Source organism: Sminthopsis crassicaudata, chromosome 1, assembly GCF_048593235.1.
Source record: "Sminthopsis crassicaudata isolate SCR6 chromosome 1, ASM4859323v1, whole genome shotgun sequence".
In the NCBI taxonomy this organism is placed as follows: domain Eukaryota; kingdom Metazoa; phylum Chordata; class Mammalia; order Dasyuromorphia; family Dasyuridae; genus Sminthopsis; species Sminthopsis crassicaudata.
Genome location: NC_133617.1, coordinates 301,709,012 through 301,729,101, shown reverse-complemented (window position 1 = coordinate 301,729,101; position 20,090 = coordinate 301,709,012). Strand labels below are relative to the sequence as shown.

The 20,090-nt window shown below is 31.4% G+C and overlaps 1 protein-coding gene across 10 annotated transcripts in view; it reads right to left on the bottom strand.

Moving 5' to 3' along the window:
* PIGN (phosphatidylinositol glycan anchor biosynthesis class N) overlaps positions 1-20,090 on the bottom strand; it is a 237,312-nt gene that overhangs the window by 8,984 nt on the left and 208,238 nt on the right. For all 10 annotated transcript variants that reach the window (XM_074279043.1, XM_074279041.1, XM_074279039.1 and 7 more), the window contains 7 exons: positions 17,879-17,981; positions 15,764-15,850; positions 13,857-13,912; positions 13,339-13,414; positions 10,739-10,812; positions 6,399-6,441; positions 4,492-4,544 (listed from right to left, as the gene is read on the bottom strand). In XM_074279043.1, coding sequence (XP_074135144.1) covers positions 4,492-4,544; positions 6,399-6,441; positions 10,739-10,812; positions 13,339-13,414; positions 13,857-13,912; positions 15,764-15,850; positions 17,879-17,981 — 492 coding nt within the window. The remainder of the gene's footprint in view (positions 1-4,491; positions 4,545-6,398; positions 6,442-10,738; positions 10,813-13,338; positions 13,415-13,856; positions 13,913-15,763; positions 15,851-17,878; positions 17,982-20,090) is intronic.

Below are 20,090 nucleotides of genomic sequence, written 5' to 3'. Positions count from 1 at the left end.
AAATATAAGAATTTACACTGATCAGTATTAAATTTCATCTTTCAACATACATTTGACATTACACTATTTGCATATAATTTCAATAAAAACAAACTGTAAAATTTGGCAACTGCAGATTTTTATAAAATAATATCAACAATGGCAATTTTTTCTAAGTTTACAAAGCACTTAATATTCATGATCTTATTTGAACCTCACAATTATCCTGGGAGGTGAATATTATAAGTATATTATTATCTCAATTTACAGACAAGAAAACAAAGAGAGAGATTAAGTAACTTTCTTATAGTCACATAACTAATAAGTATCAGAGGTGGCATTTGAGTCTAGGTCTTCCTGGCTCTAAATCTAGAACTAAATCTATCAGATAGGTAAAGTCATTCAGTACATAAAATAAAATCTTCTCAAATGATTTACAGTATATAGTTCCACAAAAAGATCAGAAGACTTTTGAAACCATCTAGCATAGATCAGGAAAGAATCGTGGCACCTTACACCTATTTACCTGGGCAAAACTAGGGGTGTGCTGGTAAATGTTTAACAATTGGATCTCCTGGATACCACTACACACCTGTCAGATTGGCTAAGATGACAGGAAATAATAATGATGAATATTGGAGGGGATGTGGGAAAACTGGGACACTGATGCATTGTTGGTGGAGTTGTGAAAGAATCCAGCCATTCTGGAGAACAATTTGGAACTATACCCAAAGGGCTATCAGACTGTGAATACCCTTTGATCCAGCAGTGCTACTGCTGGGCTTATATCCCAAGGAAATACTAAAGAAGGGAAAGGGACCTGTATGTGCCAAAATGCTTGTGGCAGCCTTTTTTGTAGTGGCTAGAAACTGGAAAATGAATGGATGCCCATCAATTGGAGAATGGTTGGGTAAATTATGGTATATGAAAGTTATGGAATATTATTGCTCTGTAAGAAATGACCAGCAGAATGAATACAGAGAGGTTTGGAGAGACTTACATGAACTGATGCTGAGTGAAATGAGAAGAACCAGGAGATCACTATACACTTCAACAACGATACTGTATGAAGATATATTCTGATTGAAGTGAATATCTTCAACATAAAGAAGATCCAATTCAGTTCCAGTTGATCAATGGACAGAAACAGCTATACCCAGAGAAGGAACACTGGGAATTGAGTGTAAAATGTCTGCACTATTGTCTTTCTACCCAGGTTACTTATACCTTTGGAATCCAATTCTTACCGGGCAACAAAAAATTTGGTTTTACACACATATATTGTATCTAGGATATACTGTAACACATTTAATATGAATGGGATTGCCTGTCATATAGGGGAGGGAATAGAGAGAGGGAGGGGAAAATTTGGAAAAATGAATACAAGGGATAATCTTGTAAAAAAATTACCCATGCATATGTACTGTCAAAAAATTATAATTATAAAATTAAAAAAAAATGGATCTCCTGGAAAAAAAAGTAGGTACAACATATATTCAAGTTCAGTTTGCATTCTTAACATTTTCTTCCTCATTCTTTTAAATCCAGACAATCAACAAAAGAATAAATCAAATGCTCCTTTGTAGCTTTTTGAGCTCACACTAAAAATTTAATAACTGGCTTTGGGAGAGCTTTTTCAAACACATGAATGTGAGAATTCTTTATTGTTAAGCTAAAAGTATTTGTATACTTTTCTATTTTGTAACTGAAGATATGGCAAATCTGGACAACATACAAAAAGTAGAGATATCACATTGCCAGTCAAGGTCCCTATAAGACGAAACTATGTGTGGCTGTAGGAAAAGATGAGTCAATCCACAAGAAAAAAACACTTTCAAATCATGATGCTGGAGAAGACTTGTGAGAGTCCCTTAGACAGCAAGGAGGTCAAATTAGTAAATACTTAAAGAAATTAATTTAGACTATTTATTGGATGGTCAAATACTAAGTTGAAATCTAAATATTTTGGCCACATAACAAGAAAACAGGTTTCATTAGAAAAGACTCTGATGTTGGGAAATATTGAAGCAAAAGGAGAAGGGGAACAGCAAGGGATGGGATGGATAGATATTATCATAGAAACAATGAAGATGAGATTAGACAGATTTTGGGGAAATAATGAAGTATGAAAGGTCTAGTATGCTATGGTCCATGGGATCATGGAGAGTTAGACATGACTAAACAACTAAACATGTTGTATCTGCTCTAAACTTCATCATTTCCCACTTGACAATAATTCATAATTGTATTTACTGTAATTTCTATTAAGGAGGATTTGGGGAGGGTAAAGTACTTTAAATTGAATGTATTTCCATTCCATTTACAAGGGTTCTAATCCTCATCCTGCTTCTGATTTTGGAGTTCCCAGGCTTGAGTTGTAAAAAGAACACTGGACTTAGAAAACATGGTTGATTTTGTTTGAGTTGAACATAGTGATTTTTTCCCCACTTAATGATGATGAATTTAAGAAAAACAGACTACTGAATAGACCTTCCACTTTCATCCCTTTGGTGAACTTAAGGAAGGCTACATGTCCAGTACATCATATGGAATGGGCATACTGTATAGGTGGGTTACAATTTATTAATAAGGGAGTATCTACATTGATGATATTGAGCACAAAACTATTGAAATATAAGAGTAAAATGGTTTAACAAATCTCTAAAAATTATAGCTTAATTTTATGAAGATATAAAATGAGATGAAACTAGTAAGATTCCCAAAGGTCCCCTTTCAGTTCTAGAGCTAATGAAAAATACAGTTCTAACTTCTGGACTACAACCATTTACTACTGTTCTGTTTGCAATGAGTATTTCTCATTGCAAAAAAACCCAGCTAATTTAGTAATATGAGCTTGAAGAATCTCTCAAAATTACTTTAGAAACTAAGTAGAAGCACTTGATGGTGGCCAAACACTAGCTCTACTTGCAGGTGCCAGTGCTTGCTCCTTTCACAAATAAAAATTTAGGATGTGTTATTTTATGAATATATACAAAAGAACAAAGCAATGAGGACAAAAAGACAACATTCTAGTGTTATGAATTACACATTCACAGAACAACCAAGTTCTGAGATGAAAAATATAACACACAACAAGAGAAAGTCACTGCAGTGCCCACAATTCAAATAAACCTGGTCCACATTAAGGGAACTCTGCCAATATGTTTAATGATATAAGAAACTACTACTGCAATGCTTGGAAACATCTTTGCTTGCCAAAGAAACTTTCATGCATGAATAATGACTGAAAAAAGAAACCAAAAGCAAAATTGCAATCACAAAATCTTAGTTCTGTAAGGAACCTTGGAAGGCAGTAAAGACTGTTTTTTCTTCCAAAGCTTTAGCACTCTATTGTACTTACGAATATACTTATGTGTTATAGTGACTTTATGTCATAATCCTATACTACAGAGGAGGTGTCAAACACAAACTGAAATTCATACACAAGGATCCTTATTGGTTGCATATTAACAATTTTGGAAACTCTACAACTTCTCAACTCATCCTTAATTGCCTCTCTCCTCTGGAAGTTTGAAGGGGAGAGCACTAAATTCTTACCAAAGTCTTTAATTCTCCCATTAGATTGTAAGCATTTTGAGGGCAGGGACTATTTCCTTTTTTGTACTTGTATTTTCAGAGCTTAGTATACTGCCTGAAATATAGGTGTTTAATAAATGCTCACTGAATAATTGATTTGATGAACTGATTTTACTTTACTTTTCAACTTGTTTTTTATTTGTTTTGTGTGAGGAAACTGGGGTTAAGTGACCACAGCTAGTAAGTAATCAGGTCCTCCTGACTCCAAGGTTGGTGCTCTATTTGCTAGGCCATTTAGCTATCCCTTTACTCCCTGACAACATGGTGACCTATTTTTCTGGGAAATGCTTTATAATGAGCCCAAAATCTTCTATTTATCTCACCCTTACTTTGGAGACAAATTGCTCATATCTCTTAAATTATCTGAAGATAATGCTCACATTCCTCCATTATCAAATTAAACTTTCAACCACTATTCATATAACAAAATAATAGTAAAGTGCTTCTGTGTTACTGTAACATTTTTGTGATCTCATCAGTGTAGATATTTCTTCAATGGTCTAGATTACTATCCATCAATACCTCTCATCTTTACAATCCTATATCCATGAAGCAGAAATCCTCCATAAGAGCATGTCTCCTATGTAGAATCGTTCACTAGTTTTCTTTTTATTTAAATATTTTATGTAAATATTCATTCTTTATACAAAACTGCAAAGGATGTTATTGGAGAAATATGTGATTAAATAAGCTAGGATGATCATGTAGTAAGAGTGATGAACAGTATAGCCCACATCAACGCTTCACAGATAGCTGTTCTTGAGCATGTTGGCTGAGCCCTCTATCATGAATTTATGGTAGGATATAAAAAAGAAGTTCACAGGACAGGTAGGCATGGATATATAGAGATTTGCATTGTAGAAGGGGATATTTACATTGATAAGATTCATGGAGGCATTGAAGTATATACCATACCTTGTTCCAATATCAAGCCAGCTTCCATAATCTTTGACCAGGAAGAAAAAATGCTGTAAAAAATGCAGAAAATAACTTGTTTTATGAATATGACACAAGGAAACAGACTAAATGCAAAGTTTCACTATTGTTTTCTTTATCCAGAATTCTGATTCTTCAAGATCTTTCTTGAAATGTTCATTTGAATGATGTTTCAGGAACTAGAAAAAAAAATTCACCATTTTCAAAGGTGACACAAAAAATGGCTTTAGGAATAGCTAGCAATGAAAAAGAATTGGGTAGTTCAGTAAGCACCAAACTCTGAAGGTTCTGGAAAATATCTGGGAAAAGGAGATCTCTCTTACTAATAAAGCTCATTTTTGCTTATTAAAATAACAGAAAGATATTTAATCGTGCAAAAATAATATTAAAATATATATTTTCTGGATCATTGGATATCACTTAATGTTCTTGAGGAGATAATTGATTTAAAGTTTTCTATTAGATCAAAAGAATGGTTGCTGCTGAAAAATTGAACTCATTCAGCAACATTCCCCACTTGCAGACATGAGCTCTCTATTTTCTAGCAATGACAGATCAAATTAGAGGATTATTTGTCTGGAAAGGGCAATATAAGATTGCTATCGATAGCTAAATGCAAACTGATTTAAGATGCTCATAGGTGTTTGAAATGACATTGCTCTATGCATTCTTGATTTTTTCAAAAAAATCCATAAGAATGATATAAAGCAAAATTAAGAAATTTGACAATGTATATTTCATTATTATATCAAAAATATCAAGCAGAAATATTGATTCATTATTATTAGACTTCATGAAAAATACTTCTATCTTGTGGAAGAACAGAGAAAGTAGATTATTTTAGGTTAGGGATTCTTTTATTTCTTTCATTCCAAATGTCTTGAGCATAGTAGGTGCTTGGTACATTTTTGTTTAACTGGAGAACCATTCTTCTAATTGCTATACTTGATGAACTCAGGTTTTTAACAAAGCAATGCCATGGTATCCTTCTTTTGTAAAATTAAACATAAATATGCAGGTTATTTTCCTAGGAAAATACAGCAACATGCCTTTTATGTAAAAGTATCATTAAGTAAAAATATAATTTTCCTTTCATTGCCCAGTTTATTTGTCCATTTGGCCTGCAAACTGAATTTTACTTATATTTTTGTACATATGAACAAAAAATAGCCAAAGAGCTGATAATTTCTAAAGATATTTTGTGTATATTTTCTATATAAAGTTCTAGATATATAGATACAAAAATCTTATACACCATTACGTACCATTACAAAAATGTTTTTTTTAAATTATAGCAACTGCGATAGGACTTAAACAATTTTTTTATTTCTAACATACAATGGCATTTTTTTCTGGTTCAAATGATTTGAACACCAATAGCCTTCTAAAAATATGTCTTTTCTTCCTGCCACATATGCAAAACATACAAAAAGGCAGGTAAATATTCCTGATAAAGGACATATTTACTGAAGGGATTTTAACATTAATTAATTCATTCAACAAATATTTATTGAGAGCCTAGATTGTGTAAGCCATAGGGTTTCATTGTACAAGAAGTTTTAAAGAAGTCTTTTGTTAATAAGAAACTATAAGAAAAATTTTTTTACTGAATCTATTTAAATTTAACTTTTATTAACTGTGTGTCAAAGATTATATCTGAAAAAAGCTTACATTAGGAGATATTAGTTTAAAAGTGCCAAAACTGAAGTAATATGATCTGCAAGTTAAATGGGATACACTGTATAAGTAGTATGAAAAGCAATTTTTATGTATAAATTATACTAACACTAATATAATATGTAAAGATTTTATGTACTACAATGTAATCATATTTCCTGTGATTAGATTAAAATTTTGTCCACCCTGAATATCCAATAGTTCCTTACCAGTGCCATGATGTCTGAAATAACAAGGACAATGAGGAAAAGGCTGTAAATAAATAAAGGAGAATTATGTGTAATTCAATGACAAATGAATATTTACTGAGTTTTATTCAAATCTAAAATCCAAGTGATGAAACAATCTAACATTCCATTAAATTTTTTCATTGGAAAATATTACTTTTAGGTGTTCATTATACTTTAAGACCTAGTGACTAACTCAAGAATGACAGATTGGCTTGGGAAATTTTTATTAAAAATTCTCAATACTGACTTTGGTGTAATGTACAACCAAGAAAAATCATTTCTGAAGCCATAGGTATCACTAGAATTCAAATTAAAGTCAAGTCTTACTTGAAAGTGTTTCCTTATTACATATAGTCAGCCATCTCACTGGTCAAATCAAGGTTGATATTGTAACAAGCTTAGACAAAGGATATGAATATTGTCTGTTCAGTATCAGTATTATAAAAAGAGTTTCATTCTATTTTAACTGACAAGTTTAAATGAATTGAGACACAGCCAGCTAAGAAACAGAGCACATAATAAGTATGTATAACATGCATAGAAAATTTCCTCTGAAAAAGAAAATAAGATCCAGTTAAAGATGTGATGGGAAAAATCATCTCTCACATACTATCAAGACTTACTGAATTGAATCTGTGATCTTATCAATATGGGTTATTCCATCCACTGGTATAGACTGTAACCCATATCTTGTGTAATTATCCTTTCATATCCACAAAAGAGCTACTCAAAATAAGTTGTACTCAAATCTTAATGTCTTTGGGATAGCAGTTTAGTACCTGAGTTGCCTATATACTGTTTCTTCTTCCTGATGCATGATATACCCAATTTCTTTTCCAGTTATATAAACCCTGGATGGTATCTCTTATGACACTTGTAAACCACTGTTAGTAACTGCCTGCAAACTACTTGTACCCATCAAGTATTTCCATTGCCTTTTAAGTTACTTATAATTTTGCTTCTTCTGAGATTGTTCTGATCAATGGTTCAGAGTCATACATTATCAACAGGAAAATATGAGTGGTAAAGAGATGAGTTTCTGTGACAGAGATGAGTGTGTGATCAATGAAAGCATTACGAAATTTCCCAAAGATAATCCAGTCCAAACTCAATCTCAAATAAATTTTAGGTTCAACTCACCATCATTCTTCAATGCCCAAGCAAGAAACATACTAAATCACTGGGCTGACTTCAGCTACAAATTCCTCATTTACTATTTAAAAATACTTCCCAATCCAGTTTTTGCCTATGAATCCAAATTTATTACACATTACTCTATTTTTTACAACTTGTTGTCCTGCTAAATGGTCCTCCCTGTTGTCCTGTATGTGGCAAATCCACTTGCTAGTCTGGAAGCGCACAGGATCTTTAGATTTCCAGGACGCTTGGCTTAAGTATTATTTCTTACATAAAGTTGCTCCATCTTCACTCCTTGCCCCCAGGTGTCTTCTAACAGAAGGCCCGGACAAAATCTGGGAATTTTAGCAGACTATAAACTCAATATGAGCCAACAAGAATGTTTGGCAGTCAAAATGCTAATGTAACCTTATATTTATCATAGGAATTTTAAAAACCTTATATTTAGCTGGAAGGAACCTTTGAGGCTAATCGTTCCAAATAAGGTTGAAGTAAGAGGTGTACAGTATAGAGCACAAAAGATGATAGGACCTCTGAATTCTGCCCTAATCAAAACTTAAATGTTAAGTTCAAGGTGCCATATTTTAGGAAGGACACCAAGCTGGAGGGCATGTAGATAGGCAAACTGGACAGCAAAGATTCTTCAGATCATGCCATAAGTGGATGGTTAAACTAGAGAGGAAAAGAAGAGCTGGAGGGACATGATAGATGTTCTCAATATTTAAACAGCTCAACTACCCCAGATCTAAGGGATATGTTTTGCTTCTACTGTTTTGACCATATCATTTCAGTAAATGGCTTTTGGTTTGGGTTATGTCCTTTGACTGATTATACACAAGATAGGGATTCATGATGTATAGTTTTAAGACTGCAGAACCTCAGAGTATCTTGAATTCAATTGTCATCCTCTGGAGACCCAATCTGTGAATTCTGGTTGAGGAGGAGGTATCCTCAAAAGGGTACTACTCTTAAATCAATTTTCTACTTATTGCATAAGTCACTTTTTTTATTAAAACTTTTTATTAAAACTTCAGCTCAAATTCCTTCTTTCTCACCTAACCTGATTTTAGAAAGGGAAAATGGCATGTCATTCAGGTTTTATTGCATTTAACCGATTAGTTGACAGCACTGTAGCATGGCTTTGGACAAGGCCTGAGCTCTAATTAAAAATGCAACTTTAAACACAAAAATATTCTTTCTTTTTTTTAAATAATTTTTTATTATATATTTTTTATAATATTATCCCTTGTATTCATTTTTCCAAATTATCCCCCCCCTCCCTCTACTCCCTCCCCCCGATGACAGGCAATCCCATACATTTTACTAACACAAAAGTATTCTGCAAAAATACATAAATAACTTTGATTTCACTGATAATGAGACTTGATATTTTTAAATAATGAGAAAAAGCAATTTTTAAAAATTATGGTGCATGTATAATTACAACAGCCAGATCTCTGGTCTAGTTTAACCTCATCAAGAAGAACATGTAAATTTATGCTAATATTACTTCTCTCTTTCAGCTTAGGATATCAGGATTTTAATTCAAGAATAACAAAGCTCTATTAAGATGCTTTAATTTTTCTTAAGAATTTTTCAAGAAGGCTGATCACTTCTGTGACAATGAAACCATTATGGTAGTGGAAGGCAAACAGCTCCGCTGATAGCTTCTCTTCCAGAGTCTTGACTATTTAAAAAGTAATTTTTCCAAAAAAATTCCTAAATACTTCCAACCCTATTTGCCAAATGCATGGAAATGAAGACTGAGAGAATACACACACACACACACACACACACACACACACACACACACACACACACACATATATACATATATATATATATATATATATATATAGAGAGAGAGAGAGAGAGAGAGAGAGAGAGAGAGAGAGAGAGTATGTATATATATGTATATATATACATACATATATATTGTGTATATATATATATATAAAATGTATGTGTGTGTGTGTATATATATATATATATATATATATACACACACACACATACATATGTATATGTATAAAATTTATGGCTAGAAATGTGAATTTCAAGGTATTAAAAATGAAATAATGCTAATGTAGTTCTTCTAGTTCATTTTATTTAACATTTTCTTAAATAACGAGTCAAAGGAAAGAAGTTCTTTAAAATCTCACAACACTGGAACCCATGGAGAACCTAGTCATTCTGAATAACTGAATTTTCTAGACAGTCAATGATTTATCTTTTTCTGAATCAAATTTCAAACTTTTATTTGTACCATATGAATGAAGATCTTTCTAGAATATATATTCTTTATTTTTTTAAAAAATATTTTATTACAAATTAGAAAATTATCAATAAATAAGAATATACCCATTTACAAAAGCCAGAAAAAGACTGTGTCTGAAACCAAGAATCTGTTATATATAGTTTCTTTTTAAAGAAATATATAGTGACTTTAAGATGGGAGCATCAACAACTCTAGTTCCAAAACAGAAGACAGCAACCTTTGCTTATAGATTTTAGTTTATTATTTTAAAGTCCAGTAATATGCTCTTAAATCTATTAACATAACTAGGATTATTTGCCCCTTTGTATAATTACTTTTGAGTATTGAATTTTCAAAAGTTTTATTTGCTTTTTATACTTATAAAATATCATCTTTTATTTTCAGGTTGTCACCTCTCAGTCAATATTGCTAATATGCTTGTCACAAAAAGTCTCTCTCCATCGTATCTAATTTTCTGTATGTAGTTTGCTATTCCCTTAATAATGATGCTGCTGCTGTTAAGCATTTATAAAGTGTTTTAAAGTTTACAAGTGTTTTCTAAATATGATCTCATTTTATCCTAACAATCCTGAGAATTAGCTGCTAATGCTATTCTTATTTTATAGATGAGGAAACTGAGGTAGGTGGAGTTAAGTGACTTTTCTGGGATCACACTTTTAATAAGTATCTGAGGCCAGATCAATGATTATTTATTAGTAAGCTGTTTAGCTGTTTAGACTAGCTCTTTACTACATGCATGACACTAAAAGTTAAAAAGCACATGTTTGCAAAATGGCTCCAAACAACTTATTTTCTTTATTGACAAAGTGAACCCTGACTGAAGGAAAGAAAATGAAGGACCTCAAAATTATTCATTCCCATCCAGAAAAAAGTGACCAAAAATATTTGCCAACAATTACCTTACCTTTTTGATGAGAGTTGTGTTGTTACTTGAATTGCTTCAAAAGCACACATCACAAGAACAAAAGGAATTAAAATCTGTTTCAAACACAAAGTAAATCATGCAATCTTTGAAGCATTTGTGAAATAGTTCAAAACAAATACCATTTCTGCTTATGCAAACTTTTTTTTTAATATCTCAATTCATCTTTGCAATGTACCACAGTACAGCAAACAAAGGAATAATCAAATGCTGCCAAAGAAAAAGTGGGTGGAAACCCATTTGAAATGGCTTACAGTATATTGCCTATGCTGATAAAAAAATCTTCATTAGTTACTTATATGCAGCACAAAAGATAAAAGCATCATCCTACATTTCTAATGAAAGTCTATTAAAAGTCTTTGCTCTATTGAATTCAGTAATGCAAATGTTTGAATTATGCTATCAAGAAGAAGATTATTCATGTATAATACAGTATACTCCAGAACTTTCAGGTTGAAGGGATGAGAAAGGGAAAGGATGCCAACAATGAAAAGAGATTAACAAGGCAAATCAAATAAATTGGGCAGGGCACTAAACTAGCAGAATAGTTCCCCAATTTCTTTTCTTGTGTTTGATATTTCTATGTTATCTTACAAAGCTATGTTTAAATAGCTCTTACTGATTATTCCCAAATATAGAGTTGATAATATAAAGTAAATGGAAAGGCAAAAATGAGAAATTGTTTCTAAGATTACACAGCTATTACCAGCATTGTTCACAAGGATAAATATTTTTAAAAATAATTTATCAAAAAAAGAAAGCTCCTGTAGTACCATTTTTCCCAAAACAATATTTTAACAAATATTATTTTTTTTTACTAATTATGTTGTTGAACAACAACAGCAACAATAATAGCTAGCATTTATATAGCTCTTAATAAATTATCTCCTTTGATCCTCACAAAGAAGCTTAAGAGGTGGATGCTATTATTATCATTTCCATTTTACAGATAAGAAACTGAATGGTTGGTTAATTGACTTTCACAGGTCTAAGACCACATTTGAACTTGGGTCTTCCTGATTCTAAGTCCAGAGCTCCATTTACTTGCTGCCTAGGAATTATTTCTACTGTTTCCTAATCTCTATTTGCTTCTCACTTCTAGCTTTGTACAAGCTATTCCCCAACCATAGAGGGTCCTTCTCTTCTTCCTTCCTCCTATTAGAATGCCTGCCTTCTTTCAAGGCTTAATTCAAGTACCATCCCTTATGTGAAGCTTTTGCTTATTCTATCCTTCCCCCCACATGTTCTGGTTTTTTTCTCAACAAATTACTTTATATTGACTTATATTGTGTCCCTGTTGTATTCTCCACTCACCCCTGCTCCCTTCTAGCCTAAATTCCTTGGGGTTATTTAATTTTTGTTTTATTTTCAACTTAAGCATTAAGCTTAAGCATTAGTTGGTATTTCATAAATATTTTTTGAAATGAATTTAATTACATTTAATTTTCAAGGTAGATTGTGCTGGGCAGAGTAATTTTTAAGACATTTATTTTTAGATAGAATAAAGAAATTTAAAAAAACAATCAAGGTTCCCTTAATAAAAATCAATAAGAAGTTTGAGAAAACAGTTTCAAGTTTTTCATAATAGAATCATCGCTATGAGAAAACTGTGGACTATCTTTTTGAAATTTGTTATTTAAGATATAACTATACATAGCTATATATATATATATGTGTGTGTGTGATATATAAACTTGTTATATAATATATGTGTATATGTATATATATATATATATATGTGTATATATATATATATATATATATATATATATATATATATATATATATGTATATGACAAATAGATTTTTAAGCAGATTGGGAGAAAATACCCTCTGTATATATGGTGCTCAGAATCAGGACTCAACGAATAAATAATTAGGTACCAATTTTACACAATAAATCTTAAAATTCTGAAGGACCTAATTTCAGATAAAGAAGTTTATAGTTACACTGAAAAGAAAAGTAATCAATACAAAAAAGGATCCAGTAAATTGTAAAGGACCCATCGTAAATGAATCACAAAAGAAAATATTCTAAGTCAATATAAATTGCTACAGTCTAGAAATCCTGAAGCTCTCACAGCTATTTAAGCATATTTATTAACTCTTATTAACTCTTAATAACTTTCATCAAGATCCTGGACCTTTGATTCACTATGCTTCTTAGAGATGCATAACCCTTCTGGGTGGTTGGGGGTGGGGGAATAGGGAGAGAGAGAAATGGGGTCTTCCTTTACTTGTAGCTCATCACTGGGATATAGTTTGGAACTAGAGTTGGGTTTAAAGTTCCTAAGGGTAGGACAGTTAAAAAGCTTCCTAGTGAGTTCTGTCACCCTTATAAACACTTCTTATTTTTATTCTAGTGAACTTGTAATGAAGTGAGATCCACTTCCATCATAGACAGAACCAGTCTATGGTTCTATCTAATATTCTTCCCACAGACAATTAAAAGTCTGTGATTTCAAAAAAGATGTAAATCAGGCCATTTTTTGTATATATTCTCAAAAAAAAGGACATGACATTAAACTAAGATATATTACTGTATCCTTGAAAGAGTGTCATCAGCAAACATAATTACTAACCTTCCACATCATCAAGGATCCCATCATAAAGGGGCTAAACACAGTCAGGAAGCAATATACAGAAGAAGGATCAAAACTGAGGGAACACATAAAGAACAAAAGAAAGATTATTGGAAGAGACAGTCTATTTATAAATATAGCATTCACTAAAATGCATTTACTTGAATTCAGCAAATATTTAGTCTATAATGAGTATATTTAATGTTATAGAAGACAGTTTTATGATATCAATGTTATTAACAGATGATTGGTCAAACAGTGTTATTGTGGGATATCTGCAACATTGTTGAAAAGCAATATTGGTCAGGACAACATCAATTTATGTAGATAGTAGAAGTTTATTTCAAATAGCTTAGATTACATCATTTATTGAGAAGGCATTTCCCAAAATTAAGATAGCACTTTCATATATAGCTTTGCATTTGCTACATTAAACAAAAATTTCATTAATTAGTTATAATATCTTTTAGTATGACCAAATCATTTTGTAATAATATCTGTAGAAAGAGAAAGATTACCTGTTAATAGAAGCTATGTTTCCAGTTCCAAAAAAGGCTGTCAGTATAAAAAAAACCTGGACAGAGCTAAAGAAAGGTTCAGATAAGTTAGGAATAAGAATATACAAAATTTTATATTCAAAATCTTGGGGTTATCTTAGACTCATTCCTCTGCATCATCTTTCATACAATTTCTTTCATATCCACTTCTCCCTTTTAATTTCCATTAACATGATTCAAAGTATAGGCCCTACTTTTGCCACCTGCTTAGACAATTGCTGTTCCTCCTGGCAACTATTACCATCTTCAGTCTCTTTCCCCATCCCATACAAAGCAGATTAAGTTATCTTATGCACAGATACTTGTTCTCTTATAACTGATATTCTTAACCAGGGTTCTATGAAGACTTTTCTTTAAAAAAAAAAAAAAGAAAGAAAATTGTTATTCAATATAATTGGTCTCCTTTGTAATCTTCGGTAATTTACTTTGTGCACTTAAAAACATTTTAAAAATAAAAATGAAAGGTTTCTAGAATAAAAGAAAGGTTAAAAACCCCTGTCCTAAGACTTTCCTTGACTCCCTATTCTCTAGTAAATAAAGTTTAAATGCTTAAGCACAGCATTCTAGATCATCTATGACAAGGCACGTTTCTACTTTTATCTTCTTCTCTTCCTTCTTTAGTTTTACTAGGCATTCATTACTTGAACAAGGAGGTTGGCCCACCATTTACTGTTCCATAATGCCTCTGTTAGAATTCTAGGACGTAATGTTAAAGGGATGTTAAAATTTAATATAAATGTTAAATTATTCAACATAATGTTGAATAAACATTTAGAAAAAGAAGTAGAGATTACAAAGAGAAGCAAGGCAGGAAAAATGCCTGACTAACCTTATCTGGAAGTTAGTACTCTTACAGTACATGAAATACTCTGATGTATCTGATCTCATTGGATCTTCATATTGTTTTTTGGATGTCCCTTATTTTATGGATGAGACTCCAACTAAGACTTAGGGACATTAAGTTAATTCATGGTTACAAAATTAATGATTGATAATGAGAAAGAGGATAATAATAACAATAATAACTACTAAAATTTATATAGTATTTTATGGTTTATCAAGTGCTTTACATATTTTACATCCTTGAAGAATAAGGACAACTCTGTGAAGTAGTTGCTATTATTAACCCCATTTTACAGATGAGGAAAGTTGCAAAACTGAGAGAAGTGTGTCATCTGATGCAGGATTAGCACTTAGCTCTTCCTGACACCAAGTCAATCACTCTGTCTACTCTTTCAAATGGTTTCTTAAATTATCAAATATCAGAGTTGAGATACAAACCCAGGTCAATCTTCTGGCTTTTCCATGTAGAAGAAGAGATCTAGGTTCTAATATAGTTTCTACCACTAACTGGATGAGTTTTTAACAGCAATAGTGAAACTTTCTGAGCTTGAGTTTTCTATCAAATTAAAGAGTTTACAGAAGATCTTTGTATAGCTACTTAAAGTTTCGGATCAAAGTATGCTATTTCTAAGTTGTCAACTAAGCAAAATGGTACAAACACTTTGAATATTTAGATGATCAGCTGATTTTTCTTTCTCAAAACTACTACCAAATTATAGCAAAGAATTAATGGAAAATTAAAAGATATTAAAAAACAGGACTATATGACACTAATGAGTGGGGAGCTCCAGATGGGCAAATCTCAAAAACTCTCTAATATAAGATATAATTCAAGACAAAGTCCCAATAGGAAAGATTACTATCAAAAGAAAAGACAAAAGTAAGACATAAAAAACTGTCCTTCAAAAACTATCTAGAGAGTTATGGAATAGATTATACCAAAAATATAATATTCTGCTGAGAAAGCAAAATGACTATTTAATTTGATGTCATGTCTCTAAAACACGAACTTTAACAAAGGATACAAAGAAGAAAGACCTGCGAATGTCATCTAAGTGGAGTTGCCGGACTTGAGTAATATCTGTATTATAGGCAAAATGAATACTGGTGAGCTGTGAAAGCAATAAAAAAAAAAAAAATCAATACATGTTGCTCTGTTGGTTTACCTGGAAAATAAATGGTAAATTTATAGGGAGTTGAATGAAGAATTAGTCCATTCCCATTTATGCTAGCTAGAATGGTATTCCATACTGAAACTTTAGTGATAAATCTTTTTCTGGTTTAATTATATTTTAATAAAATCTGTCACAAAGGTATTGTGTATTGTTGATGTTATACTAAACCCAGTGGTATGCTAGTGCTTTTATGTACAGAAAGAACCCGTGTTTTGTTTAGTCTGCTACTTTCCTTCATTTTAGATTCATTTCTCATAAGAACCTTTGACCACAAGCTGAATTTACATAGATAAAAATTTCCATTTAAATCCAGATGAAAGATGGAATGAAAAAAAAATTGTATAATGAAATACTTTCAGTTTCTTTTCTACTATCAATGAACAACTATTCTGCTTATTCAAATATTATCCTCTCCCAGTTAGGAGGGTACTGAATGTTCTTTCATTGGTAAAAATTACAAAGGTATTAAATTTCTCTGTAGCAAAATCACTGTTCATTGCTTTGCTTGGCAATAACAATCCAAAGTCAAAGATAAGGCATAAATTTGAATAGTTTCCCCCTGATTATTTTTAAATTTTCTAAAATAAAACTCTTAATATGTTTTATCCTATTCTTTCCAAGAAAAATAAGGTTAGATTTATCAACAATGAAGTTGAATCCCAAACTTCACATCTCCAATAAAAAACAACATATGTTTGTTTTTATTTTGTATCTATCAAGCATAGCCTTTGATATGTGCATGCTTTCTCTCCACAGAATGTAAGCACCTTGAGAGCAGAGACCATTTTGGTTTTGGATCCCCAATGCTTAGAACAATACTTGGAAAACAGTAGGTATACTTGTTGATTAAAAAATAATACAAATAATGACTTTCTATTTGTACCACAGTTTTAAAAGATATAAAACTATGTTTATAAGGTGGGAATGTAAACCCTTCAAAGAAGACTTTTCTATCTTTATATCTCCATCACCTAGAAAAGTACCTGGTCTCTAGGTTAAATAGGTTTAAATAAATGTTGAAATTAATTAGAATAACATGAACTCAAATGATATAAATGTTATGAAGGAAACTCTGACTCTATGTTTAAGCCATAGAAAAACATACTTTCACTTAAATTTTATAAGCTGCCTTTATGAAATTTAAAGAATCATCATAGTCATATACATCGAATCCTCCTCTTTATTTTCTCCATTTCCCCCCAATAAGCCAGTATTAATCCCTGTTATCTCAGGGAGTAGAGTTGATTGAAATAGCTTTATAGCAGCATTTCCTTCAAGCAGCTCTAGTAAAAAATTTGTATTTCTTTGTACCGATCCTACGTAATTATGAATAACATTTCTAAGAAAAGAGGAAGGTTAGCTCAGCTTGACAAAATGTCCTTAGAAGGTGGGCTGGCTTGAATAACTGTAAGTATATGATATTGGAGAAACCATCTGAGACAGGACCCTTAGGCACTGATATGATGGAAAAAACACTTTGAAATAAGATGGTTAGGAAAATAAAAGTAAAATAGTGAAGTTGTAAGTCACATAGGGTCAAATTCATAGATCTGTAATTGACAATGCAATGGTTTTTCAGATTATAAGGGGGAAAAGACATTTCTTCTTTTTCTATTTCTCTCACCAATATTGTTTTTCACTTTGCATCATTGATTTCATGCAGTGGATTGCTAAAAATACTTGCAATTCTATATTACCTCCATAACAATAAACCCACTTTCATTCTTGAAGGCTAACCAATCTCTTCACAAACTTCACAGAAATTTTGACAAAAGCTATTAAATGACTAATGATTTCTACTTAATCAGAAAAAGTAATTTATAATAAACTGAAATTTTAGTAATAAAAATCTTTGATAAAATGACATTGAACACTTCAAAGAGAAGAGAATAAATATAACTTTTATTTTCTGACACACACAAAACTGTCCTTTTGACACAGAGCAGAACTGTCCAGAGGTGTTACCTTTTGTGTACAGGAAACACCGGATTGTTGCAGCATTTCTTGTTCTACACGTATCCAAGCCAACATTAAGCACCACAAAACAAATGGAAAGAGAGCTTCATACCTAGGCCAGGGAAAAAACCCACACATATACAAAGATAATTCTACATACAATGCATACCAATTAGTCAAACCTGAACCAATAACCACTTTTAAAAAGAAAGCAAAGCAACAGCACCAAATACTTCTAAAACTGTACTTTATCATTATTACCACTTCACATTTACATGATATTTTATGGTTTTATATCTTTGGTAAGATAAGTCATTATATCTATTTTACAAAAATAGAAACTGAGAGAGTTAGAATAACCTGCCCATAATAGAGTTAGAATAACCTGCACAATTAGTGTACTGGGATGGGGAGGGAGGGGGAGGCTGAGGCAAAAGTCTGTGAAAAGAGTGATAAAGACCTGGATCTACTACTTACTAGCCTATGTGATCTTGAGCAATCAGTTAACTTCTCTGGGTCTCAGTTTTTTGTATCACTCTTAGAGCTCATCACATTTGATCCTTAAGGATCCTTCCAGCCCAACCATCTCATTTACGGATGAGGAAGCTGAAGTCCAAAGGTTGTGACTCGCTTAGTGACACTGTGGTCAGTCCAAGGCCTGGTGTGTGAACTGAGACCCTCTGACTCCAAAGCCAAAGCTCATTCCTTTATGATAATTTGTGTTCTCAAGTGACTAATATGTTGCTAGAAACTACATAAAGATGATTTTTCTTTGTCACTGTTTAAAATTAAAATCCTGATTGATCTTCATATTTATAGAATGGCAATTCATAAAGCCTTTTAAGACAGACAAAGCTGTTCTCCTCACAACTTTGTGATTAGGTATTATCTTCATTTTACAAGTGAGGAAACAAAAGTTCCCAAAGGTTAAGTGATTTGTCCAAGGTCAAACAGCCATCAAATTTGACCCCAGGTCTCTAAGTCTTTATTATTTAAAGTAAATTAACATATATAGCCTCTGTATGCATGTATATTCATATATATATATATATATATATATATATATACACACACACACACACATATGCACATGGTATATCAGATATATACACATATAGTATACATATATACATGCTATATAAGGTAATATACAATGCACATACACATATAATACATATACACATTAGACTATACAATATATGTAGTATATACACATTATATACTAGATAACATGCATACTATATGTAATAATCATACACATAATCTACCAGATAATAAAACTCATAAAATTATATATCATATACTTATACATTTGTAATGTATATACATGCACACACTACATATTATATATACATACTTGTATATGCTTATACATATACAACAATACATATTTATATTAGATACAGATAATATCTAATACATGTACCATATGTATACATACATGCAATAGATAAGATACATGCAAAGCATATGTAATACACATGTGGTCCACACAATATATTAGATAATACATATACTTATTCTATATAATATACTCATACACATATTATATAGAATACATTCACACATGGATGTTATATGTACTCATATACACTTATATATGCATATATATTACACTACCTGCATAACATACATGTGGCCCACACAATTTATGAGATAATACACCTAATTATTCTATATTAATATACTCATATACATATAATATACACATGTATACATGTATAGATATTATGTGTGTGCATACACACATATATGCATAGATATTATACTACCTGCATAATACATGTAACATTCTATATAATATATATCCACAACTATATATATACACCTATTCTACATATTAGATAATATACACATATATTACATAAGATATACACATGTGCACACAACATATAATATACATTATATTAGAGTATACAACACAATAATATAATATATAATATAGACATGCAATTACATATGTATACATGCCTATATTTCACATCATACATGTTATATAACACATGTATTATATTGTACACATGCAGACACAATCTATAAATGCACATATACACATGATAAAATCTCATTTATTTGGATTTCACTAATTAGATTTTTGTGAAATTTAGCCAATTGTCCACTGGAGACTTTGTAAAGAATCTGATGGAAAAATACATAACAACAAAAAAGATTTCTATAAGAAGAGAACAGAATGCTTTTAAGCAATCTATTTAAGGAGAAA